The sequence below is a fragment of the Ictalurus furcatus genome, chromosome 6, assembly GCF_023375685.1.
Source record: "Ictalurus furcatus strain D&B chromosome 6, Billie_1.0, whole genome shotgun sequence".
Lineage (NCBI taxonomy): Eukaryota > Metazoa > Chordata > Actinopteri > Siluriformes > Ictaluridae > Ictalurus > Ictalurus furcatus.
In genome coordinates this window covers 10681022-10708649 of record NC_071260.1, presented here as the reverse complement: position 1 = coordinate 10708649, position 27628 = coordinate 10681022, and the positions used below count along the sequence as shown (strand labels likewise).

Genomic DNA, 27628 nt, shown 5'->3' with positions numbered 1-27628 from the left:
GGTTCAAATTATTTTACACCTGATCTGCTTTTTTAAAAATGTGGGGGGGGTTTTTATTCTCTCTTACGGTAATTTTACTCGAGCAGATTTCTTGAGTCTATTTGTAGGCATACGTTCGTGACGCTTTGGTGAAATAAGGTGATGTGGACTGCACTGCAACTACTAACTCCTCCAGTTACCAGCTGGCAGTGTAGGTGGAAGCCTTCTAAAGAGGTCAGTTTTGTGTGATGGTGTATGTGTGTGTGTGTGTGTGTGTGCGCGCGTGTGAATGGGGACATCCCACCAAAGAGTAATAGAGCCCCCTTCAATCAGAGCAGCTCTTTGTCATGTTAATAAGGAAGTAAAACACATCTGTTCAGCACTCCCTCCCACACACATCCTCACACACATGCACACACGCATACACTCGCATCCGAAGCAACGTCACCTGAATAGCATCCCTGCCAGGTATCGCACAACGGAAGGCCTCTATTCTGGCCTTTAGGTCCCCTTCCTGCCACCCCTACGACCTCAAGCCCTGCCCTTTACCCATAAAGCCACAGGGGGGGAAATGAACCCAGGTTCTCTACTGTATCCTTTTGCACTGCGAATGCGGCGATCAGACCGCTGTAGTCGTACGATAAGAGACAATTATTAATATATAAAACGCATAATTAGTTATTACACTTTTTTTTAAGGTGGCCGACACACTCGAAACAGATGCTACACATCTGGAATCGTGCATTTTATTTATTAATAGCTTTGTTATTAGTGAGAGACTGGAACATCTGGAGGAGATCTCTGCCTCACTGCAGGAGGGAGAGGATTAAAAGGACGCCAAAAAGAGTGAGAAAGTGAGTGTGTGTGTGTGTGTGTGTGTGTGTGTGTGTGTGTGTTTTACTGTTTACAGGAACACACCTGGGGTAAGGCAAGGTGATAATTAGCTAAAGTGGATAATTAGAATGTAGATTACCGTAATCAAAAGGTACTTTAGCGCTTACAGCTATCTCCCCCTCCTCCTTAACCGATCTTCAGAACAGGAGCGTATTCACACTTCACACACACTCTCTTTCTCTCTTACACACACGCAGTACCTTTAAAACATGTCTACATGCTACATTTTTTCTCCACAACCAACACTTAGTAGTCATTTTCGTCATTTCATTATTTACATGTGCCTATCGTGATTGAAACACCCCCCCACCACACACTCACACACACACACACACATACGCATACACACAAACCGAGCGATGAGCTGCTTCTTGGCTTGGAATAGTACAAGCCAGAGTTTAAGAGGAGATGCAGTAAATATTGAGGAGGCCATTGTTCCTCCACTTCCTCCGCTCGCTAAGGAGGACTCATCCCTCACCGCCTCCTGGGAGCACGCGCCGATCACGTTAGCGGCTCAGACGGAAGTCGTATTCATTCATTCGGCGCTAAAGGCTCTCCCAGGAGAGAGAAAACCTAGGTTCAAACTAAAGCTTTTCACGCTCGTGAATCATCTGTGAACAACACGGGGAGCGGAAGAGAGACATGCTAGTCAATACTGTAATGTTACAGTGCAGTCGTGCTATGAGAATGTGCATCTCTGTAGCACAAAACTCAACAGGAAGTGCTAAAAGAATCTTATATTTTATAAGACGTCACCTGATCAGGCTATAAGAGGTGGGCTTTAAACAAGGGATTAATGAGACAGAATTATTATTATTATTATTATTATTATTATTACTATTTATTTTCTTTATTTACAGTATATACTTAGATTTCTTTCACTACACACTCGTTTTTGCGATCACTTCTGCTGTTCGTGTAAACATTCGCCGAGGATATATTTTTTGGAGGCAAAGGACAAAAAATAACACGAGGCCTGAGCAGAGGTCATCTCAAGCTAGTGGAGCTCTGACCGTCTCTGTGAATGCCGTGGAAAGAGAAACCCAGACTGATGCCAAAAAAATATGTTTTCTGAAAACACAAAAGCCTGTGAAACTGTCTGTTTTAGGGAGCGCTGCCATCGATGCAGGTGCCAAGAAAAACCTACTGTCTCGAAACGTACTATTTAAACAATAGTGAAGGGCCTGTGGTTCATATCCTCCCTGAGGTTGCCTCTCCATTTTTAAGTCCTCGGTTACAAGTCTGTTAACTCTATACTTTATTTTAAAAAAGTTCATCTACGTGCAAATTTATTTATTTATTTATTTATTTATTTTCCCCAAAAGACATTTTTTAGACATGCAAAATCAAATGAGAAACTGACCTGACACATTTGAAGAAGAGGGGAAAAAAAAAAAAAAGAAAAGCTATGGCAGTTTCTGCATGTTCACAAGCAGTTTTTTCCCCCCACTGTTATCAAGTTGTCTCTTATCAGCCCAGGAGGGGAGTAAGGTGTGACGGGCCACGAACGACAAGTTCCCCTTTCAGAAGTGTGAGCACTGTGACCATGCCATGGTGCTTTTACAGCATGTACACAGGAGGAACTTAATCAGGCTTTAACACCTTGACATTAGCGCTTTGCAGGCGTTAACCGTAACGTCAAACAGGCGCACCTCTCACATGGGTTCTGGTCTGTCTTATTCACACAGCGAAAAAAAAAAAGAAGAAGAAGAAGAAGAAAAAAAAAAAAGACACTGACCTGTCACTTTTCCACCCAGAGACTCTGTTCTCTATATTTTAATTGAGTCATATTACATGATATTATTTGAGAGAATAGCTAACATACAAATTTCCGTCGAGTTTATTTTCCTTTTCGCTCCGAAATGCCTCATAAACCAAGAATACGTACACACCCGCACACATTGCTCTGCAGATTTTTTTTTTTTCTTTCGTTGTTAATCAGATATTTTCCATTACCATTGAACACATTGAGAAAGAATGTACCATCTGACCAAGACGCTGTGTCACCTGATTTGCACTTCCCCCGTACTAAAGGAGATGCAGAAGGGAAGTGGGCAGTTAATAGGGTTATTATTGTCTATTAACATAGAGCTGCTTTGATTCAAAATTACTCCCTTTATGCTCCAAAACCACATCGTTAAAACTTGCATCACTCTAAGGAGTCCGTTTGCCATATTGCAAGTTTAAAAAAAAATAAAAAATCACATGCATTGGGATTTAAGATATGTACCAAGGCTACAGATATAAAGCTTGAGGGAAAACAAGTCTAGGAAATAGAATAAAGTGAGTGCACTAACAAGTAACAAGATGTCCATTCCCCTTTACTTATTAACAATAATAATGCAATTACTTGCATTAATAGGACTGTTGTTAATAGTAATAGGACAGTGGTTAAGCCTTATACTGTGTGTGAGTCAGTGTTCTTTCTTTGGTGTTCGAGGGGCGGCCCCTTAAAATGGTTTATAAAGCATCTTTATTATTATCTATCATTGCATTTCACCAACCTCCTTCCCAGTCATTATCTCAACATTAATACTCCTTTTTGGAAATTGGAAACTACTCCTTCTTATGGAAAGTAAGCACAATGAAAGTTTCATTTGACAATTTAAGCTCTGTACAAGCATTTCAATAAGGTTAAAAGCTCAACTGAACTTTGCCACACTGACCCAGACCACACTTACTGCGTTTGAAATGCTGGTGCAAAATATAACCAGGAGCACGATGCAAGAGAAAATGCAGAGAGAGAGAATGATGGGAGAGAGAACAAGGTGAGAGAAAACATGATGAGAGGGAGAACAAGACATAGGAGAACACGTTAAGATAGAACATGTTAAGGGACAACACGATATAAGAGAACACAGTAAGAGAACATGATATAGAAGAACACTGTGAGAGAGAACTCAATAAGAGCAAATGCCGAGAGGGAGAACCTGATATAGGGGAACACAGTAAGAGAAAACACAATATAGGAGAACTCCATAAGAGAAAACACAATAAGGGAGAATAGTGTGAGGGAGAACACAATATTGGAGAACACCTTGAGAGAGAACTCAATAAGAGCAAATGCTGTGAGGGAGAATGCAGTGAGTGAGAACATGATATAGGAGAACAATATAAGAGAGAACACGTTAAGGGACAACACGATATAGGAGAACACAGTAAGAGAGAACATAGCATGAGAGAACAGGTTGAGGGAGAACACGATATAGGCGAACACAGTAAGACAGAGCATAGCACGAAAGAACACATTGGGGGAGAATGAGGTGAGGGAGAAAGCTGTGAGAAAGAACGAATGTGAGAGAATGCTGTGAGAGAGAACTCAATAAGCACGAAAGTGGTGAGGGAGAACATGCTATAGGGGAACACAGTAAGAGAGAACATGGTAAGGGAGAACACAATATAGGAAAACCCCATAAGAGGAAACACAATAAGGGAGAATAGTGTGAGGGAGAACACGATATAGGAGTACACCATGAGAGAGAACACAATATAGGAGAACCCCATAAGAGAAAACACAATAAGGGAGAATAGTGTGAGGGAGAACACGATATAGGAGTACACCATGAGAGAGAACACAATATAGGAGAACCCCATAAGAGAAAACACAATAAGGGAGAATAGTGTGAGGGAGAACACGATATAGGAGTACACCATGAGATAGAACTTAGCACGAAAGAATGCCGTGAGAGAGAACCCAGTGAGGGGGGAATGTGGTGAGAAAGTGTTGTATATGTGTTTGAGTGTGTGTGAGAGAGCGACAGCGAGTAAACAGAGAAGGAGATACAGAGAATTTATATGATGCATCATCTTATAGTCTCGCCTATTCATTTCCCATGTCTGGCCAGATTTGCCCTGAATACCACAGAAAATTTGAAAGCTATCTAAAAGTCAATGAAAGCAGTGAAATCTTCTGTGTTCAGATGCACAGTCTGGACAAATCCATTAAACCTTATGCCAGTCAGAAGAAAGAAAATAGCAAATTGGTCAAACCACAGCAGGAGGGTTCAAAAGGAAAGCTAGCACCAGCATTTAGGTGTGTTCATTACAGTTATGTAAAGCGGGCGAACCTGCTCACTTCATCAGAGAAGGAAATGCAAAACCCTCGAGCTGTTTGTGTCTGATAAGGGTCTTGCATGCACCGATATCACGTACTGCGTGTGCGTGTTTCAGTGTGTGGGAGTTATGTGTTGTTGAGGTATTTCTTTTCTTTATCCTTTTCCCGAACTGAAACGTATCCACTCATTAGCTTCGCTCTTACGCACAGAGTCGGTGTTATTTGTGTACTGCGTTCCTTTCATTTTCATTGTGGATGGCATCCCAGTCGTCTGTTGTGGCTATTGCATTAATTCACAGCCACCTCATAGCGAGGGCGACACAGTCTAGTAAAATGTAGGCTCTCTCTCTCTCTCTCTCCATAACAGCAAGCTGCTACACTGAAGACGAGCTGATCTCCGGTTTAATTGCATATGCATATACAGCACACTCGTGTAAATGTTGGCAATGATAAAGCTATTTCAGCCCTAGCAGCCTGCTGGCTTCTCATGGGGACGCAAGGCCTACTTCCAAAAAGCATGAATTATTTATCGACCTAGGTGGGAGTGCGACCCCCTTTTCTCAACAAAAGAACGTAACATGTTTAATCTGTAATATTTCCTTTTACACTGAAAATCCACCAGCTTCACACCACCTCGGTGCATGATTTAATAATGACTCTGCTCACACCGACACACACACACAAAATCTTCTCCAGCTTGATCTTTGCCAGGTAGGTGAATGTAGCTGTAGGCCCTATGGCCCACACAACCCACTGTGCTGTATGGCAGATGCTGCCAGTTGACCTTTGACCCGTAAGAGGCTGACTGGAGGGCACTTTTTTTTTTTTTTGGCTTTCCATCCCACTACAGTACAAGTCAAACCTTACTGTAAAAGTCTAATCTCCCTCATTAGCTCAAGTCAGACTTATGAATAAGACTTTTATCCATAGCAAATATTTAATGGTTTGTTCACAATGGTATTTATTCTTCTTGGCACAAAATACGCCCATATTGTGGGTTCACCGTTTGGGTGTCTCAGTTTTGTATTTTAGAGCCCTTAGGAAATTCTGAAAGCAAAGAACATACCAAAACATATTTTGAAATCCCAAATCCTGAAAACCAGTGTCTAATTGTAATGCCTTGACCAAGTATCTTGAGAAATTTGTCGTAGAAACAAAAAGCGCAGACTTGATCAGTATTTACAGAGACGTTAGACCAATTAATAAGACAAAGAGAGATGTTCTGCTGATACAAGACATCTCCTAAGAGCAGTTTGTGCAGTTCCTCTGCCAGAGCCCCATTAGCAGGATGCACTAACAAGTAAAGCTGGATATTTGTCTGCTTTTGGGGTTTGACAGGAGAGATGCTTTTTTTCCAAAACGCGTACCGAAGTTCAATATTATTAAACAGCTAACAAAGGACTTATTACAGTGGCACTGATAGTAATAAAATTCCATCAAGGACCAACTCTACAAAGGTAAAGAACACACGTACAGTACATGCATCACACCATCGAGTGAGAACTCTGGCACTGCTTCGCACTCAGACAGGTTCCTCTCTCCTTGATACGTTTAGCATTTCTTGCATGTGACGAAACAGTGGTATTCTAGTCCACCTATTTGTACATTTCCTGAGCCAGAGATTTGCAGTAGTGAAACTTTCAAAGTCAGCAGCCCAAAAGCGAGGTCAGAATTTATCATAACAACTTCATCAAGGCATACAGCGCGTCCCGTTACTTGCGATCAACTGCCACTGAACCGCGTGTTAGACTTTCACACAGTGTAAATGGGACAAACACCATATCAGGCCATATCAGTGAAAATAAAAATGAGCTGTTTGACATTATCAACAACCAGACCTAAACAGTCCAAATGTGCATCAAGGACCATGTTCACTTTAAGTCTGGAAAAGCTTAGTCTGACTAAATATTCACTTTTCCATCAGGAACCTAGTTTATCTTGTTTTTTTTTTTTTTTTAATGTATTTATTGCTGCTGCATTTTTGGTGTGATCACTTTCACATGCAAAAGTCTAAGCAGTGGTCATTAAAAGACCATGGCCATGTTTTCTCAAGATAAGGTGAACTTGCAGTGTAGGTAACTATCCTGATAAGAGGTTTGTTTTGACCAGCGAACCATAAACAGTGATATGGGTCTCTCGTCACCTATCCTTGAGCCTAACGAGTTAGATAAGTGTGCATCATGCATCATGAAGCAAAACCTAAACCCTACACGTTGTTTTCCCTAGTAATGGACAAGGGAAGTTATGTTATACTTTGATAAGCCTTGATACTGTATGCCCAGACTTACCTAAATTTTGTGGAAGACAAACAGGAAGATGTTGATGGATTACCATTTTCCACTGTTCCACCGGCTTGCCTAATGCTACGACTAAAGCGTTATGGGATACACATTGCACGCAGCGGACGAGCGATTGGTGTAAGCCAATTCAAAGCAGTGAGGTATCGCCGCCTCATGGTGTGAATCGATTTACAGATCAGGAGATGATCAGTTACATTTTTCCAGCGCTACCTTCAGAGTGACAGATGTATGTCTCCTACAAGTGACCTGAGAAAACGACCCCTGAAAACCACCTGCCCCCAGGGCACAGCGTGGGTAATTTGCCCCCCCCCCCCACCCCACCCCACCCCACCCCACCCCACCCCACCCCCCATCCCATTTCGCCACCGTGGATGGCAACGGTTGTCTGACGTAAGAGGAACTGACAGGCATTCACTCCCCAGGGCAAAAATTTCCAGTTAAGTGAAGCTGTATGCTGGAGGTAGTGGAGGGAGAGAAAAAAATCAAATAAATGACTCCTGTGTAGTCATTTGGTCTTCATTACACCCTCCCTTATGGAAGCTAAAAAACAAGGTCTTGCGCGTTCTCTTTTGCTCTGCCACCCACATACAGTACGTTTAATGGGCCTCTTAAAGTCTGTTACTTTATTGGCAAGTCATATTATGAAAGAGGCATGACAATTGTAAATCTCCTGCCTTCTCCTCGAGAGAGCTTCAAGGGAAACCTTATTGGTCTGTAGACCATCACAGGGGATTGAGCTTTTTTTAAAAAAGAAATCCAGGTAACAACAACAACAACAACAAAACCCACATAGATTTGTCCAGTGGAAAGTGAAAATATGATGGGAAAAATACATTGAAAATCTCAATCAAGAAATATTATATTGCTTTATATTAGTTAATCAAGTCCATGCCTTAATCCTTGTCTTGGATGAAGAGAAACAAGGTAATGACAGAGAGGTTAGAAAGGATAGAAAGATTGTTGGCTGTGGCTGGATAACAGCTCATTATAAATGGATATCTCCTTCTGACAAGTATTAATTTCCAGAGTAATCACATTAATTTTTCATCGTATTAAGATCAGTGAGTACTTAGTGGCTGTAAATTGTCTCAGAATATTAAAAAAAAAACCTATAAATAATACATCTAATTATTAGAGTGCATAAAGAAAACCCACGATAAAATTGTATTTTTGCATCCACTGTAACCAACAATAGACAAGAGACTGAATCTGGTCAACCTGGCTGTCAAAAACTTTACGACTAGTTACAGCCCAGATTCGAAAGCAGCAGCTGGATGCAGCTATAGCAAAAAAAAGAAAAAGTGTGCACGATTCCATCATAGGTGCGGAATGTGACGGTTCATGCTCGTAGCATTTTCCGCAAGTTCCACCGTTTGACTCAACAAATCGCCATAAACTTTTCCTGTCAGCGAGGTGCGTTTTGGAGTGCAGAAAGTCCCACTGGGGAGGGGAAGAGCCATTCTTGCAAACTTTTCACACTCGTATTTTATTTCCTTATAGTGTTTGGACTCAGGCCTACAACATCCAGGTGGAGATGATTTCATGGGTACATGCCAGAAATCTGTTATTGCAGCCAGAGATAGACAAGAGTAACTACGCAAGTTCAACTCTTGGAGCTATACTGCCATTTTGCATCCAAATTGAAAACTTTTTTTTTTTCTGTTGTTGGATCACGAGGTTATGTTCTTCTCTCCATTCAGACAATAGCAGGAGACAGAGTGACATGACGTTCTCAAAGAACTAACAACAAACATAAAAGTAATGCACTGGTCCACATAACAGACTACAGCTGATATACTGAAGTAATCAACCACGACTGGCATTGACAAGGTCATAAACATTTATACAGTATTGTTGAACAACTTTGCTGCAGCTGAAACTTGATTCGTCACTTCCTGTTTGGTCGTATGATTGGTAAAACGAGAAGTAATAGTATAGGCTTTTAATGAAGACTTAAGTAGTTTACTTTCAAATGTCCTCAGATTTACTTAACCATTTGCTCAATCTATTTGAAGAAGCCCAAATATATTATGGAAAATTTGACATTTGCATGATGTCAAGATTCATTTTGAATTCTTCCCCTAATTCGTGTTAAAAAGAGAAGTATCGACCTGTAGCGTTCTGGCCTGGGAAGAAACCAGCTAGGTCTACCAGAAGACAAGCATTTAAACGTTAGCAAAGCCACTTCTTTAAAAGAGGAAGAACAATGTAAAATGGAGAACCTGCCAAATAAAATGCTGACACCGCTGATGGTTAGGCTATTCACGTTTTTTAACACTGCAGCACTTTCCTGCTGAGAACAAATGAAATATCCTTCTCCAGTGGTGACTATCTACCTGGCTATTAGCAGGGCCTTCAAATTGCTTGGTGGTAGAGAGTCCAGTCAGGATAAGGCCATCATCAGGAAAGGAGGGCTGGTCAGGGCTTCCTTTAACACAGCAGGGTCTGTTAATAAACGCTCGGCCTTTTGTTCCCTGCACAGTTGGCAGGAGGCAGGCCAACAATACAGCAGCATATAATGCCCTCTCTCAAGGGATGCTAGAGGCTAGTACAGACGATGTTGCATTCACTCTCGGTTTAAACAAGAGGGTCATGAACTACTTTTACCAGCATCTCTAAAGCCATTGTTTTTTGTTTTTTTCCAGTCCTTTAGACAAAGTACCTTTTGACTCTCAAGTGGGTCAGATAGACAGACAGAGAGAGACAGGACAATTTTTCAGGGATCTTGGAAATGTTTGCTACAGGCAAAGGGTATCATTGGTGGGTACTGCATTCTTAACATGAGTCTTATTTTTAGGCATGTCTGAGTGACAGCTATCTTGGGACTGCAACAGAGAGAGGCTTGAAGATCAAAAGGACCACAGCTGCTTGTCCCACAACTCTGGCGATCACCCGCTGCCAAGGCCTTAATTTGCTGATACAATCTGACCATTGACTCCAGTTCCCTGCTGTAGCCAGAGGCTTAAGCCAAGGCAGACACGGAAATGCGATTAAACTTATGCTACAACTTAAGTCTAGACTTCATCCCCGCCCCTCAACCAATGATGACTGACACCGGCGTTATATGGCCCCTGGTTGCCAAGGCACTCGAGCTGGCACTTGGTGCTCTCACTCTCTCTCTCTCTCTGTCTCTCTCTCTCTCTCTCTATTGCCATACCAAGGCAAAGTCCATGCCCCTTACCAGGGGGAAGGGGAGATAAGTGACTAGTCTCAGGTGTTGTTACAGCTGTCAGACACCTTCCCCCGCCAGCACCAACAATAAAAGAACTCAGTGGGCAGGCTGTGGTGAGGAGCACTAGGAAGTGACCTCTTGATCAAACCCAGATGACAGCGAAAGAAGCTCAGAGAACTCAAGACTACGACACCTACAGAAGGTGGGACTGAAATGTCAACCCACTACAGAAGAGTCATGCTGCTCTGTTTCCTCCTTTAGCAAATTTTAACCCTGTTTCTACAGTCCCATTTTCCCATCTGTCTTCACTTCCTGCCTGTAGTCAAGGAGGAAGAATGTTGCCAAAAAGCTATAGATGTCAGAATCCTAGAGGCGATGAGGAGAAGCCACTTATCTGACTGGTAAAGTCAACGGGCTATTAAACATTTTGAAAATTTAAACGATCTCCCGATCCCAGCCGTAACCATAGAAAGAAGCAGACTGGGACTTGCGCCATGGCTGTGTCTTTTGAATCCTGGTGTGACCACTCAAGGTGCCATCTAAAGCAAGTGCGTGTGAGGACCCTTCTCCCTCTCCCTCTTCCCTTCGCTCTTTTTCACCCTCGGTCCTTCCTCGCTCTATTAGACTGTGAGCTCCAATTAGCAATTAGATGGCGCCATTGTTGGAGAAACAATTTGTCACTTAAAACGTGACTCCTTAAGACGCTTGTGGCCTTTTTGGTCTAAAAAAGCGCCATTCGTCTGTGAGAGGCTTATTAGAGGAACCAAAACAGGGATCTTTGTGAGAAGGGCATTTTGCGTGTTACAATTAAGAGGTGGCGTTGAGAGGCAGAGAAGAATTGTTACTTCCATCTCCAAATGCACCTCACGTTCACATGAGCCCTCTCAACACCACCGCCCTGTGTATGCGCACACGCAAACACACACTCACAGTTTTACCGTCAGCCACATCTTCACAGGACACCAAGCTGAGACCAGTTCGTTTCTCTTGTTTACCGTATCAGCTCCTCACACGCTTTAAAAAAAAAAAAAAAAAAAAAAACTCCCTGTGTCAGCCTCTGTGGCAAAGGTGTGTAACTGTCAAGCTCAGAATGGACAGAGCAGTAACATTGTACATGGACAAGTAGCTTCAAATTACAAAACCACACTCGCACTTAAAATAAAATAAATTAAAAAAAAAAGTCCTTTCTGAAGGCATCAAAGAAAATTCAAATGTACATTAGGAGGAAATTTAAATGGTACATGAAAGGCAAGGTGTAATGAATCACAACTAGTTGGTACACACACACACACACACACACACACACTACAACCAGAGAAATGATATGCCCAGACACATATTTGCAGAGATGCCTTTCTTAACAAGGCAAAAAAAAAAAAAAAAAAGGGAAAAGAGGTATCCTTGATTTTAGTAAGAAGAATACAAGCCCACCCACGCAACAAGGCTTGGAGCTGTGTGCTACATTAAAAAAAAAAAAAAAAAGAAACAGATTTTGCACAGTAGGGAAAAGGGATTTATCCATTTCCCCATGTGCGTGGAGATATTGTTGCCTCTCTTCACACGGGCCCGTGAAGAGCATGCAGCTTTTATTAGAACGGTTAAATATTTGTTGGTTGGGTGAGACAAGCAAAATTTATATCCGTACTGCTTTTATTTATGCGGCCATATGCTTCCACCTGTTCGAACGCTGAAACTCGCTCTCACAATTCAAAACAGCAGCAGAGCATTCTTTGTCCTGCTGCTTTGAGAGGCTACTGAAGAAATGCAAAATTACAGCATGCGTAATACACTATGTGCCCTTCTGTGGTACGACCCTGTCTTTATTATAAAAAAGAAAGGTAGTGCAAAGCGGTTTATTAGAGACGTGTCACGACAAACTACGAAGCAACTCGTAAGACTGCACAAAATAAAAGGGCTTGCACCAATTACCACGAGAACGAGTTTAAATGAGAAAGCGCACCAGGTAAAGTACACACCGCCTAGGGTTTCATTATGCTTTCATTAGAAAGTCTCAGGCACTGTTGTATCCAGGGAGTAATTCTTTACAAATATAATTACACGTAATTAAATACTTGGTCTTACCTGTAATGTTGGAAGGTTGAGAGAGACATCGGTAATTAGTGCCAAGAGAGAGAGAGAGAGAGAGAGAGAGAGAGAGAGAGAGAGAGAGAGAGAGAAGACAGAGTAAAAGAGAATTTGTCAGTGTTTATTTCAATTTATTGTAAAATACAACTGCAGGATCTAATGTGGAATTTTTTTATTTATTTATTTATTTTTTTTTTAAATCCCAGACTAAATATTTTAAATATACACTGAAATGAATATTTTCATTAGGAAATACATTGATATTTTATGCCAGCAAATATACTAATAAGATATTAATGTTTCCAAAACATTTTTAATCAGGTCAAAATGAACTGGAGTTCTAGTGTACGCCTCTGAAGGAAGTTGCACCTTTAAATGTGATGGTACTGAAAATAAAGTGAGAGAGAGAGTGTGTGTGTGTGTGTGTGTGTGTATGTGTGTCGATGGGAGATAGAGAGATCGAAAAGAAGTACTTTTCCTTCGATTCATTCATTCGAACGGTTTTTGTAGCCATGGCCAGTTCCTAATGAATTACCTGCTGGACCAGTGCACATATTTACATATTTGTCTGATATTGCTTCATCCAATTTGCATTTAACCTACATATCCTCTCCAGAAGGAGTAATACAGTGTTTATACCCAACAAGACTTATTTCCAAATCTACAGCATAACACCTGATTTCAGTGCTAAACACATTTCAATAATGATATTCAAAATAAATAAACATTTCCCCATGATAATAGATTTCCCAAAATTCCCAAAAGGAAAAACACAACACAAGGTTCTCCGTAGATAATGCCATGGATTTGAGTCGGTATATTGAAATGTCAGTCACATCCTTTCCCTGGTTCATTATATATATTAAACGAGCCATATCCCTCCACTCCAAGCGTTCATTCATTCTCCTGTCTGAGACGTGCAAACAAAAGGCCCTCTTAGACAAGAGGTACGACCCCCAGGCGGCCTACTGGGTCACCTATTTCTGCCACGCCGTCATCTTTCCCACGCTAACCTTGTGCACTCATTAAACGTTCAGTGCCTGCTAGGGCATTCGTTTCAGGTGAACTGTTTGATACGGTGCCATGAAAGATTTAGGGTAACTTTACTTTGACTCCTGCTTCAGTATGTTCGGTTTGCTTTATTGCTCATACACCCGGTTTAAGCAGCCTCCCATGCGAGTCGACTGTGACTGGTGTAAACAACTCCACACCCATTTAGACACAAACCTCACGAGTACCTCGTCTACCTTGTGAGCAATCTTGTTCGACAAATGACGGACCGAAAAAATTCGTCACGCGACCGGCCGCCCTTAATTTCCGTTTTTCTGTTCACTTTTGATTCTTGTAATATTTTGAGGCACTTGAGGTCAAATCAATGCAGCAGGAAGCTTCCCTGCGTGCAGTAAAGTCTCATGTTAGCGAGTGGCTATTTTAGACCTTGCGCTCTCTGTTCAGGGCCTGGTGCAGCTGACGCTCCTCCCCTCTCGGAGTGTTTCGGGCAGGACGTCAGCGGATCTTTTCATCCTTCGCAGTGAGGTGCAGTTATCACATAACCTCTGGAAAAGGGTGGGCACCAAGCCCAGCCTCTAATTAAAAGGGACAGCCTGTATGCAAACTTATTCTCTTAAGTGTTTACAGATGGCTCTGTGATCAGAGGTGACCGGTTGTTGTGTCTCAAACCTGGCTGGGTGGCACCGTTTTGTTTTTTTTTTGTACACAAACTTTTTCATATACAGAGAAACGGCAGCTAATGAAAGATTTACTAATAATGCTGCCAAGTAGCATTAGAACATCGGGCAACAAACTTACAAACAACCTGCCCCTCCGTCCAAGCGTTCTTCTCTTGAGCCATGGGAAATAATTTTGAGACTTGCTCATTTGGGACTGTTTATGCCATGCCAACATGCTTAGGTACAAACCAAAATAAATTGGGGTGGAAGACAAAACAACAAAAGGCAGAAACAAATTGTAACCTTTGTGAGTATTATATGGTTCTTGCTCCTATTCATTCTTAACCCAGATTGAGGTCATGAAATAAAAGGGACAAATATTTTTATAAAGACAAATTTATAGATAAAAGTCATGCTCGGTGAGTAAGTTGATTAAACCACTCTGACCAACAGCTTTTGTTGGTCATGTAAACTATTCCTTGATTCAGCTAAAAAGGGTGATCGTTGGCCTCTCGCTCATTAAGCTGCCCTTACGTGACACGGGATAGAACGCGCAAATCGAGCCAGCGGGCTGGAGATCTGTGCGGCCGCTGCAAAAACGCCGGGATGCACTGCGGCATATTTTTAGGCTGCGCATGGAAAAAAAAAAGAAAATGGAAGTGCTTCTCTGTGGTTTCCCAGCACTGTTTTGGCCATGGGGACGGCGAGCACCCGTTCTGCGGTGACAACAACACAGACGACAGGAGCGTTTGAAGTCGGAATCCTGTTTGGCCGTCGATCAAAAGATGAAATGTATTAACAAGCATTATTTGCATTCTCATTTTAAGTCCTGCTAATGCGAGACAAGACTGACCTGAAGAATTTATGAGGCTGTTGCACTGACAAGCTCTTACGTCTGTAGAGTTTCACAGGAACTCTAGGTAATCTCTGTCATCAATCTGGGATGGTTGAATACCACAACTAATGTACCATTGCAATTATTTCCAAACATAATGGACAAACGATTCAGCCGCCCCTCCTGCTTCAGCTCCTCGTACGCTGCCTGTGACCTTTTCCTGCATCTGCTCCCTTTTGCAAGAAACACCAAAGGTACGCTGACAGAAGGCAAGGGTAAAATTCCGTCGTTGATTGTATCTGGCTCGGGGTAATAAAGTTTGAATGAATTTTAGACCTGGCTCCCTTTGTAGTCACTTCAGCTGCTCTCTTTGGAAAACAAGTCAATCACTGGCCCGGAGTAATCTTGTTACCTGTGAAATGCATGCATGCCAGCTCCATTTGAAGGGCTCTTGTGAATCAGAGACTTAACTCAGACAAAAACAGTCCAAGTGACAAACACAGTCACAAATACATCGACAGATCATACTGCTAAAGTTGCTGTAGAGTTTCTTGCTTCCTGAGCGATCTTTAATGAACCGCTAATGCTCTCAAATAAGTACAAAACTAAAGGGAAATCATGTTTCAGAAGTTTCGGTGACTGTCAGGATGCTACTTGAGAAGACGCAGCGCACCTTATTAGCACCCTCTACATTTGCGCGGAACAATCTGTCTCACGGCAGCCCACGACATTCTGAAGCACCTTGTCAGATGCCGCCTGACCTGCTTGCTCTGCGCGGCGCCCCCCGGGGGAGAGAAGAAAGAAGAACGAAACAATGACGGAAAAGGGTTGTGTGCAGCCAAGAGGAGAAATGAGGGGAGGGGGGTGTGACAGCGACAGAGAAAGAGAATGGGAACGCTTCAACACTAAGCCTACCGTTCCACCGTTTCCTCCCCCTCCACACACACACACACACACACATACACACTCATACACACACACAGACTATTGTACACCCGGGGGCTTTGCAGATAAATGGCCGCATGTTAACCACATTTGACGTGCTGCACAAAAGGGGACACTGCGGGTCCCATGACGCAACCTGCAACAACTAAATCCCCCCTCCAACTTCCCCCACTCTTACCTCCTCCTGCTCTCCCCGTCCTGAACGAGAGAGAGAAAAAAAGACATTAGGTACACTGATCGGGTGAAGCTAGGACGTCAAGTGCAAAGAGAGGGACAACAATTTGTCGCCAGGCTGTATGGGCCCTTTAGCTTTATGCCTGGCTGGACTTTTTGACCTAATGTCGAGTTGACAGGTCCCAAAACAGATATAGTAATGAATCACAGGACCTGTATGAGTTTTTCTTTTTTCTTTCCTCCTTGTTTATACAGCTGGTTTCTTAGGACAACCCAACAATTAATAAACAAACACACACATACAAAAAAAAATCCTATTCCAGTTGTAAAAACTAACAACAGATGATCCCTGACAAGCCTCATTGTAACTTTTATACAAATAGAAAATGTTCAGTCACTCTTGATCATGTTTACAGACGAATGGGGATGGAAAAATATCACTGACACGAGACTCTTTTATTATTGTGACTATTCAAATCACTATGTACCTATATACCTGTATATGCCGTACCTGTATATGCCGTTGTAAGAACGGCACCCGAAACATTCTCCAACTTTGTAATGAGGAAAAGTAAGTGTGTTTGGGATCTCAGGCACCATGACGGTGCCAAAGATGTTACTCTCAGTATTAACCATGTAGCCTTCTTCCTTTGGAGCCCATTCAGGTACAAAACGTGACCTCTATAACACCAGAGCATGGGAGCCAGGCACCACCCTCTCCCCTGCACCCACTTGCTCAGCCACCGAGCCAAAAAAATAACAGAGGGACTTGCTTCACAGCGCCAGCACTAACCTTTTCAGCCCCATCACGTCTTTGATGCCTGACGGCCTGTACAAAAGCACCTGCTCCATCCCTGGAGAGCTCCTCTGGTCCCCCCCTGCTCCAACCCCTGCTGACCTCACTGGCATTCCATGCCTTTGGGGGGCCCTTCCCATGGCTACCTCTCTCCCTCAGCTGCCTCCGAAGCCTCCCACGGCTCAGTTCTCCACGTACCCCCACCCCCTCCGCCCCATAATCCCATAGTAAACACCTCGGCGGATCTGGGCGGCGTGAGGATGCACGAGACTTCTCAGAGAGCTCTGGAGAAAGGTGCTGAGCTGATAGGACCGTGATGCGTGGGAACAAGGGAGGAGGGCTACGGGCAGAACACCTCATTGAGATGCAAGGGGGTCACTGGCAGAGTGAAAACCTCATAAAGTGACAAAGGCTTCCACAGGTTGATGTGGAGATTGAGCTTGATGGAGTCTCGAGTTAGATAAAATGCTTTCTATTAATTCTTCTTCTATAAGAACCTGCATGCTAATAAATGAATATTAGCTACATTAATAATTAAATGGACGAATGCATTTTTAACATAATAACCTACTAAAGAAATATATACGCGCCATGTTAGTGTTTCTTGGCTTCTTAAACAAAACTGCACTGTCATTCTACTAAACATGTCTCTTACTCGGTGTGGTTTTTATGTGCATGTGTGTAAGTGAGAAAGAGGGAGGGGGGGGACAGAGAGAGTAAGAGAGAGAGTGAGAGAGAGAGAGAGAGATATGTATGCAAGTGGGTGGACAGCTGTGTTCTTTTCAGATAAACTTACAATTAGAGACGGGTTTCCCCTCTCTCCTTTAAGCCACTACTGGCATAATATGACAAGAGGCATCTCCATTACAACACATATTCCATTCACACCGAAGGCCACAATGTGATTAGTGCCTAATGCCCATGTGGAATGCGCAGATTAAAACCGAATGATACCCCTTGAACGCACATGCACCTGCACAAAATACAGAAGTTGCCCCTCTCAAATCCCAACACTCCCCTGCAAATATAAGCATTAATACTTATTACCAAGTCAATACGATGTAGCTTTACACTTATTTTACATAACAAGAGTTCAGTGAAACAGAAGTGGGTGGAATCCATAAGCAATGCCTATTATTAATCGCACTGGCCTGATTCTACCCCTTCTTGCCATTTTGGTGTAAGACACCTTCAGCCCTTCCTTATCCCTAATATCCTTTCAACCCTCCTTCTGTCTCCTCCTCCTCACCGCTCAGTCTGCCCAGTCGCCACTGGAAGATAGCGCGCTAATTGCAGACATGCCAGGCTCGCACCATAATAAGGCTGGAGTGGGGTGGGTTGGTTGGTAGGATGGGTGGGGGAGACATTAAGCGTGGCTTGCTCATTTGTGGGGACGGCTGAGGAAGGTGCCACACATGAATATTTCATTAGCTTTAATTGCTGAGGAACACTTTCTTTATGGCAGTCTCGCCAAAGAGGCCGCCAGCGGTAATAACGAGGCTTGGCCCATTGTAAATCTTGAAAAGCTGATGGCATCAAGACCTGTGATTTTGCCTGCCTGAAAAGGTAGATTCACATGTGCCATCTGGATCCGTGGCACACATGGCAATTCTGTCTCACTGCTGCCTAACAGTTAGAGGAGAATAAAGACCTCATGACACTTCTCATAGCTGCAGGTTGCTCTGGGCTGTTCTTTCACCTTCAAATCGGATTACACCTTTAGTTTGTTACAAAAAAAAAAAAATAATAATAATAATCACAGAAACTTGAATGACATCCACATCCCAGACAATCCATCCACCTTCCTGTGCCTTCTAGACATTCAGTAACACTGTCGAATGCCGTATTAAAGCTCAGGTTTCAATTCAACTCAGGTTAAGTACAGCGTCAAATATGAAGCTTTGCACAAGTTTAACGAAGCTCAGCCTGCACTCTTGTCTTCCACCGAGCTACTGTGTTATAGCTTTGACATGGCCGTCAGATCCAATCCTCCTGAGCTGTAGTGCTTACATTAAGGAAGGGGATCATTTAGCTCAGGAATGTAAAGCACAGGACATCCTCCCTGATAAGGGGCAGGCATGCTTTGCCTGAGGTTGTGGGCCAGGAGTTATCGACTCGGAAGGCAGCGAGTCAGCACTATGCTCAGGCCCTGGCTTCCGTGAGCAGAGAACCTCCTCATTACTTTAATTGCTAGACCTATAACCCAAAAAAAAAAAAACAGTGCCCTGTAATCTCTAGATCCAAGCACCCTGTTGGTGGGCAATTTGCTGAAACTGCAAGGAGCAACAGGGACATGGAAAAAAAGACGAGACCAGAGCTCGCCATTGAATCAAGGATGTTTGCTGACCAGACGACTGGTTAACGGAAAGCTCAATTCATTTGCAGTAGCAATGAGTGACGGTAAGTTTGTCCATCAGACAGCAGCAAAGAAGGAATGCTGTAACTATGACTAATGTGACTCCCTTGTGTGTAATGACTGCCATTTGCCAGGTTTATACCAGAAGAGCCAAGCCCATATTCCTTTCACACTCCTCACATCCTACAAGGAAAAGCAATCATAATGCATCCAACGTAACTGAAAAGGCGGGCAAATCTAATCCAAGCTCTACACAATGTCTGTGATTCTGGGGCTGAAGATGAAAGAGCCTGTTACACTCTGTAATCTCTGCAAGCAATATATTCCAATTACTTATCCACACTATCACAGAGCTGTAGCTGCACATTAAATGCAGCTGTGCGAAGGGAAACTTGGAAACGCAGGTGACTGGCCAGCATGGGGATGCATGGACAGGCTTTCGGGCCGCGATATAGATCTGACAATAGGTGGGGAGTGCTGTTATCAGGGCTGGCTTTAAGAGGCACTCACCCATGCAGGAGAGGTCTGGACCCGCAGATGTCATGACACCTTAATCCACCGATCCGTTATTGATTGTTCCATGTGGCGGCAACCTTGCCGGAGGTGTTCCACTAATCAAACGGAAGTGTGCACTGGGAAAGAACATCTGAGCGAGTAGGCTAGTATAAATCCATACCTTTGATAGTCATGAATTTTAACCATTAAGTATGACATAAAGGAATAAAAGGCAGGAAAATAAGTCTTTGATTATTCCCTGGAAGTAGATCGAAAAAGCAATGTTCCACATTAAGAGCTTTATTTTGACATCCAGGTTTTGCTAACTAAAATCCCCCACCCCCCTATACACACACACACACACACACACACCCATTACTGATGGAACTTTATTCCTATTCATTATCACCAGGGCTGTTGTTTCTGCAGCCTGCAGTGACATACCTCATTATTGACCTTGGTAAATCCTCACTGTTTAGGCTAACGGCGGTGCGGCGCCACAAAATGTCACGCCGCTACACTGTACTCGCTCATGAAGAAAATGTGCACATGGTTACACGCAGGGAGGGAGAGAGGGGAGAGAAAACTCACAACAAACCCCCGTCAGTCACCTTGAATCACGCGCTCAAACCATCAACATCAGAACACCTCAAACCAAACAGCTGATAATGGCAGAGCAGGCACCGAGAACTATTGAAAGCTTACATTCAGCGTTGACTAGATGGGGAGAGAGTGCGGGGGTTCGGGCCCTCGCTCATCACACCAAACACAGGAGCAGCCTTTGTCCACACAGAAACAAATGCTTATGCATTTGCAGCTGTATCATCTTGAAGGGAATGGGAGGGCAAGAGAGCGGTAGAAGGGGTCAGACCCACGACAGTAAACTGCTCATTCTGGTTAGTCACAAGTGACACAGGACTAACAGGGCCTTGGGTGGCATTCTCCTGTCCCTCTTAGCAGTGACAGATGTTATGAGGACAGGGGAGGATAAAGCTCTCTCTCTCTCTCTCTCTCTCTCTCTCTCTCTCTGTCTTTACACCAACTCTAAGGGGGATGGGCTTGATGAAGCTTAACTTGGAACTATATGTCCTATGGAAAGTGCACAGGTTTGCAACCTCCATCTCTAAGAACACTAATCTCTGAGGCCAGGAATCAACTCTAGGGGTATAAAAAGGAAGCACATCTCTTTTGCTAATGTAGGACCCCTTGTTGTTGGTAGATAGCCAGTTACTTTAGCTTTAACCAGGCTCCCTAGGCCACCACGCTGCTTAATGCGATAATGCGGCCACCCGGTTCAGCTTTAGGCCTCCTGCACCCCGGCAAACAAAGGACTCCCTCTTTCCAAACGGAGCCCCGTCCCCTCCCCAGTTGTCCATAGGTGTTTGCTGAAGTAAATCGGCCTAAATCCTGCACAGCTTGGCCCAGCTGAACAGGGAGGGGGGATCTGAATGAAGGTGTACAGATAATCTCCTTTTCTTTACAACAACAGAAAAAAAAAAAAGTTGAAGGGAGCGGGGGCGAAACAGATAAAATTAGGAATTCATATCACATGGTTCATTTGAGTGCTCTTGCATCCTCCCCTTTTTCGCTCTCTCTGTCTCTCTCGCTCTCTCGTTTAGTAGGCCTGTAGATTTGCATTTGTGATCCCTGACCTATTGAGGTGCAAGGGGGAAAGGCGAGTGAAAAGCTGGCACAATAACTCGTCAGTCAGTGAAAAGGCGCAGGCTTTTAGCCCCTGACAGGACATTCTGTCTCTCTCACTAAAAGAGATGTGGCTTGAAAAAAAGAAAGTGACTTGAGAGTGACATCTGTCTGGCAACAGATACAGACCCTCGTGCATGCAGCAATTTCCAAGGAGGCAGCTGATCCAGCCTCTGGCTCAGTACTTTGTTCAGTATGAATTCAGTACTCCTGATAAATACACCTTAAGCCTAACAGAAGCCGTGTAGGCTGAGCAGGAACTGGAAGTAGGAAAATGGAATCTGGACAGTCTCGGATACTTGTGAAATTTCTTTTAAGGTCCATAAAACAATCTGTTGCTTTCTCTAAGCCTTGTATCCTTCTTACTTTGTTGTTCTGTCTCTGTTAATAGCTCAGGAATGACATACAGTAACACTATCTGTGCCATTAGTAAAACAGCCCAGACTCTGGGTTCAGACGATGGTCTATTGTGGACTGTGTAACCAGGGGAAGTTTAACAATCGTGTAGAGACACTGAAGTTATGTCACTCTCTACCTCTCCACCTCCTGCTCTTCTCTTTGCCAGGCATAATTTCTACTTTTCTGCCTCTTTCCTCTCGCTTTCTCTTTTCTCTCTCTCGTGCGCAGTCTTTTCATCTCAGGCTTTGGGATGCTGAAAGCGAGAGAGTGGCCTAGCAGCAGTGAAAGGGCTGAATTGTGATTAAGAAGGAGGAGAGGAGCTCCTTTTCTTTGTTCTACCCTCGGGGGTGTTTACTGAGGGGGAGTGTGGCGGAGGAGGGAGAGAGGGAGCGAGGGAAAGGGAGAAAAAGGGATAGAGACTTGGTGGGGGGGGGTGGCTGAAACATGGCAGAGCAGATATGAAAGGCATTCAGGTCAGGGCGGATGGGAGCAGAAGGGGTGACAGTTATGGTGACGGCATGTTTGCGTGTGTGTTTATGAATGTAAATAAATGAATGAATGAAAGTTGTCGTGATATCATCTAAAAAAATTTTTTTTCCAATTACAAGCTTTTGTCCCCATTCTATCATTACGAGAAAGCATTTATTTCACGGAAATGAGGAAAGGACAGAGTGTAAGGTGTCTCATGCAGCTGCCAGGACAATGGCCTAGTTGTGCGAGGGACGGTACACAGGGCTCCCTGGCACTGCTGATTATAAGAGCATGCCAATGAGATGCCCAGATGACAAGCCATTGTCTTAGCTCTTTGTCTGGGCGAACCTGCTAACCTCGTTGAAACGGTCTCAAATCAAACACCGGACAGTGTTTCTTTTCAGAAGAACAAGTGATTTAATCTGAACAGTGTGACTAAATTTGGGAGGAGAGGGATAAAATGGGTAAATTAACTCGAGTAAAGAAATTTAGTGTGTGCCATAATTTCTGAAACAAAGTAAATATTGAGAAGAATAATACATTTCCTAGAGATGACGGGGGAAAAAATGTCCACAGCAACAGTTCTCCTTAACCTAAAATACAAAAGTACCACACCACATCAGTCGTGATTCAAGCTGAAGTTTATAAGTATGCTACTAATAAACGTGTAAAAGTTAAGGCAGGGATAACCATGTATCGCTGACAGTTTAGCCAGTAACAGCTGAACGCTATGCCTTTACATGCGCACGGATTAAGTTACACACTCGGGCCCTAAATTGCCCTCCCATTGGGCACTACAAAACAAGGAGGTGTGGCCAGACAAACAGACACAGGACCGAGAGCAGGGTCCTAAACCGTACTAATTATCCTGCTATACTAAATAGTTCACCAAAAAATATACAATAATTGCAGCTTTTAAACAAACAGTAGACGAGGCTTTTAAATATTTTTAAATATGTATATATATACATATATATTTTTAAAAGTGCCTATTTAATTCTAGGCGGTTTTTGTTCGCAGATCATGCACGACGAAGACACAGATGTACAGGGAGAGCTGTTTGAACTCAGACAAGATCAAAACAAATTCTCCTGTGCTTATATAATCGCCACTAAAAAAGGATTGCTTGCTTTTCAATTTTTATCATAGGAATAGAAAGTAACATCGAAATTAGAAATGATCATCTTGTACGTTCGGTTCTCTTCTCATTGTCAGCTTATTTTCCAAACACCAAACAGAACAGAGTAAAGCACTTAAACAGGCTCTTACAGCACTCGCGAATGAGGCTATTATTATTATTATTATTATAATTATTATTATTTAAAAAATTATAAAGCTTGAGGAGCACTCATGATAATGCATCACAATTCAACACGATTTTTGTCATGCATGATCACATCAGTAGGACACATCACCGAGCCAAAACAAGCACATGGCTGATTACTCCTGTCGTCTCCAACCCCTTCATCACCCCCATGTTGAGCAGAGTTACACTATTTCACACCGCTGACTTTGTCCTGGGTCACAAAACAAGCCTGGAGCTGTATTAAGGGTTCACATTGATTTTTTCCCCCGCAGGTGATCAATAAATAGCATTTAATAGTTGGATTAGAATTTTATTCAGAAATAAAGTATAAGGGCCAGTGACTGTCTTCAATAAAACTCTCTCTCTCTCTCTCTACCTTTTTAAAATATTTTTTAAAATTATTATTATTATTTAAATTATTGGATTCAATTTGTGTTTTAGGCTCCACCAATCAACACCCTGCTCGTGCTGCACATGCATATGACCATGAACTGTTTTGAAAGAAAAGCATTAGCACTAGTACTTAAGATATATTTAAATCACGTGATTTTAGCTTCAGTGTGACTCTTACAAGTTTTATACGTTGAGACCCTCCTCACACACCGACACTCATTATATATATGTATATATATATATATATATATATATATATATATATATATATATATATATATAATTCATAATCATAATCGATTAGAGAAGAGTGAACTAAGGTTACTCTTTACGTGTTTGTAAACTTCTCGTGTGCAATTAATTCAGGTCTTTTTTTTTTTTTTTTTTTTTTTTTTTTTTTAAAGTTTTGAGCACATCCGAGTCGCCTAAATAACCGTTTAGAGACATTTGCTAAATAATAAAATCATGGTGCAATATTAATGCGTTACACAAACTCACACAGTGCGCGCGCGCCCCTCTCTCTCTCTCTATCTATCTATCTATCTATCTATCTGTCTGTCTGTCTCACGCACACGCTCACGGGTGCGCGCACTCACATAACGGTTTTGTGCTCATGGGATAAGCAGGACCGCTACTCAGCTTCCCTGTCTCACTGACTAAACTTCTCAACTTCCACACACACACACACACACACACACACACACACACTAACCCATCATATCCACCGCTGCCATACCATAATATAACCACTCCACAAGTCCATCATCACTTATTGAACCACTTTCTGTTTTGTGTGTGTGTGTGTGTGACAACACCAATCCAATTCAGGCTCAGACAAACACACACACACACACACACACACACACACACACGCTGCAAGTTGTCCACTCACAAGCACCGGTCCCTAAAGTTCCCACTACGCTATAAGATAACTCCTTACCGTTCTTCCTCCTTGGGTTGGCTTGTTTTCGCCTCTTGCAGCGCGGCCCCTCCGCCATGATCTCCGGCTTCATTGATAAGAGGCGCTCAGCAACTCCATCCAGTATCTACACCACACCAAAACACAACGACGCCAACAGTTTGGTCTCACTTGTTTGTTTTTTTTGTTTTGTTGTTGTTTGTTATTATTCTTTTCTCTGTCTCTCTCTCTCTCTCTTTTTTTTATTATTTTTTTTTTGTCTGGGTTACAGGGGCTATGTCTCGTTCGCGACACGCAAGGAAAGAATAATTCTGTGTGGAGGAGAAAGGACGAGAAAAAGATTTGGAAAGTCCCAAAATGAAGTTTTGTTGCGCGCTGAGAGGGAGCGCCGTGCGTCGCCTGATCTTTTGAAGTGTCTGATCGGACAGCAGAAGGAGAGAGAGAGAGAGAGAGAGAGAGAGAGAGGAGGCGGAGAGGTGGGGGGACAGGCACAGAAAAAAAAGGACACACACGCGCACACACACACACACACACACCTTCTTTACAAGTTCTCACACAACACATCCAGCTCTCGTGCTTGAATGAAAAGAAAATCATGTAGGTTAGATCAGATGGAGTGGTGAATATAGATGATATAGATGACTGCAGATAAAGAGGAAGAACGCGCGCGCGCGCGCGCGTGTGTGTGTGTGTGTGTGAGAGAGAGAGAGTGAGAGAGAAAGAGAGAGAGAGAGAGAGAGAGAGATCATTGCGCATCAGGTTTTATTCGAGCTTTTCCTTTTTTGTTGTTGTGAAAACTATATAAACGCATTTTATAGCTCTTATATTCGGATTAATTAAAGTCTTTGGTGTTTTTAATACTAAACATTATTTTTCTTCATTTTACATTTCTTTTGAGAGAGAGAGAGAGAGAGAGAGAGAGAGAGAAGAAATGGGAAAAGGGTTGTTGTTTTTTTGATTGCTTGGTCATTTAACGCGAAAAAAAGACAAGAAAATTGTTTTAGAAATGATGGGAGAGATTTGAAGTAAACAGATTATTTACTTTTGAGCGATTAGACCTGTTGTCTGTTTCACAGCTGGAAGTGTAGAAGCGTAACAGATCTAACAGACAGACTAAAACATTTATTAACATGTTATTAACATTTACATTAACAGCACTGCGTCTTTTAAGAGGAACGCTAACCAGAGACTTAAAAGTTAATAATAATAATAATAATAATAATAATAATAATAATAATAATAATAATAATAACATACACATTGGTCAGTTTGTAAATATAGAAATCTGAATATTTATAGTCGGAATAAATATGAAAACATTTTCGTTTCGTTTAAAATAATCAACTGACATTTCTGCATGACACATCACACATCACATGTACCTGCACACACACACACACACACACACACGCAGAGAGAGAGAGAGAGAGAGAGAGAGAGAGAGAGAGAGAGAGAAATGTCAGTTTTTTTAAATGCAGAAAACATTTGAAATTTTTTTAGAGTAATCCTAACAATAATAACAATCTTATAAATCCAGTCAGAACTTGTTTAAAGATGTAAACTGTATACGGACCGCTTAACGGGAAAGCGCGCGCGCTCCCGGGGAGCGCCGGTGTCCTGAGCTCGAAGCCGCACAGACTCTCATTACCGCGCGCGCGCTCCTTTCTCTCTCTCTCTCTCTCTCTCTCTCTCTCTCTCTCGCTCTCTCTCTCTCTCACCTGCGCAGGTGAGTGGACGATGCCAAGATCTCTGATTCGCGGGGGAGGGTGAAAACCCCTACAAAACTCAAGCGGGGTGCACAAGCGCCATCTACGAGGGCCTGATAAGGCACAAAAACAAACAAACCTACCGGAGTGTGTAGGAAACCTCCCGAACCGGGCTGGAAGAGAGGAAGGAAAATGCTGAGGAAAGGCTTGGAAGGCGAAGGAGACTGTCGGACCGAGTCACGGGCGCGAGCGTGTGTACCATTCACTCCACCTCACGTGAGGGACCGTTATTCCTGATGGACAGGTTAGGAGTTAAGATCTGGACGAGCTGACGTGATATTACGCCTCTTCTTGATAGTTCTCTCTCTCTCTCTCTCTCTCTCTCTCTCTCTCTCTCTCTCTTTACTTTATTTGCGCTACACCGAGACGCGACACGCGCCACCTATCTTTACGCGGAGGCATGTAAAGGAAAGCGGACGTGATGGAGGTCGTTTTGGCGGGTGGGGGGATAGAAAGAGTCGGCAAACTCAAAGCTTCCACCTTGGATGTGACAGGTAGCGTACCTGTAGTGGCGCATGCGCAACTGAAATCTCAGCGCAACACATAGATTCGTGTTTGTTTGGTTTTTTTTTTTCCCCCCAATCTATTATTTATCCATTTGAGTGCTGTTGAGAGGGAGATCTGCAAAAGGGTGTGTGTGGTGACGATCAGCAACTCCTATACTATAGGTATATATGTTGTTTTGGGTAGAACTGGGCATTTCTGTCGGTGGGTCGATCATTTAACGGGCCACAATAAACGAGCTGTTTCAGGAAGTCCTCAGCACGTTTATTTAATCCATTATGCACCAGTGTCATCCCTCTATTTTTATCTTTTCTCTCAATACACACACACACACACACACACACACACACACACACACAGCTCCCTCCTCCGTTATTAAACGCGTTTCTGGTTGGTAGAAGGGCTGTTCCTTCC

At 42.9% G+C, this 27628-nt stretch overlaps 1 protein-coding gene across 3 annotated transcripts in view; it reads right to left on the bottom strand.

Moving 5' to 3' along the window:
- zeb2a (zinc finger E-box binding homeobox 2a) overlaps positions 1-27014 on the bottom strand; it is a 47003-nt gene extending 19989 nt beyond the window's left edge. Inside the window, exons 1-2 of one of the 3 annotated variants that reach the window (XM_053626493.1) lie at positions 26794-27014; positions 24966-25071 (exon numbers count right to left, since the gene is read on the bottom strand). In XM_053626493.1, coding sequence (XP_053482468.1) covers positions 24966-25038 — 73 coding nt within the window. In that variant the 5' untranslated portion in view covers positions 25039-25071; positions 26794-27014. Of the gene's footprint in view, positions 1-24965; positions 25546-26793 lie in introns of those variants that run through there. The other 2 variants (XM_053626494.1, XM_053626492.1) reach the window with 2 other exon arrangements.
- Between the last annotated feature and the right edge of the window lie 614 nt (positions 27015-27628).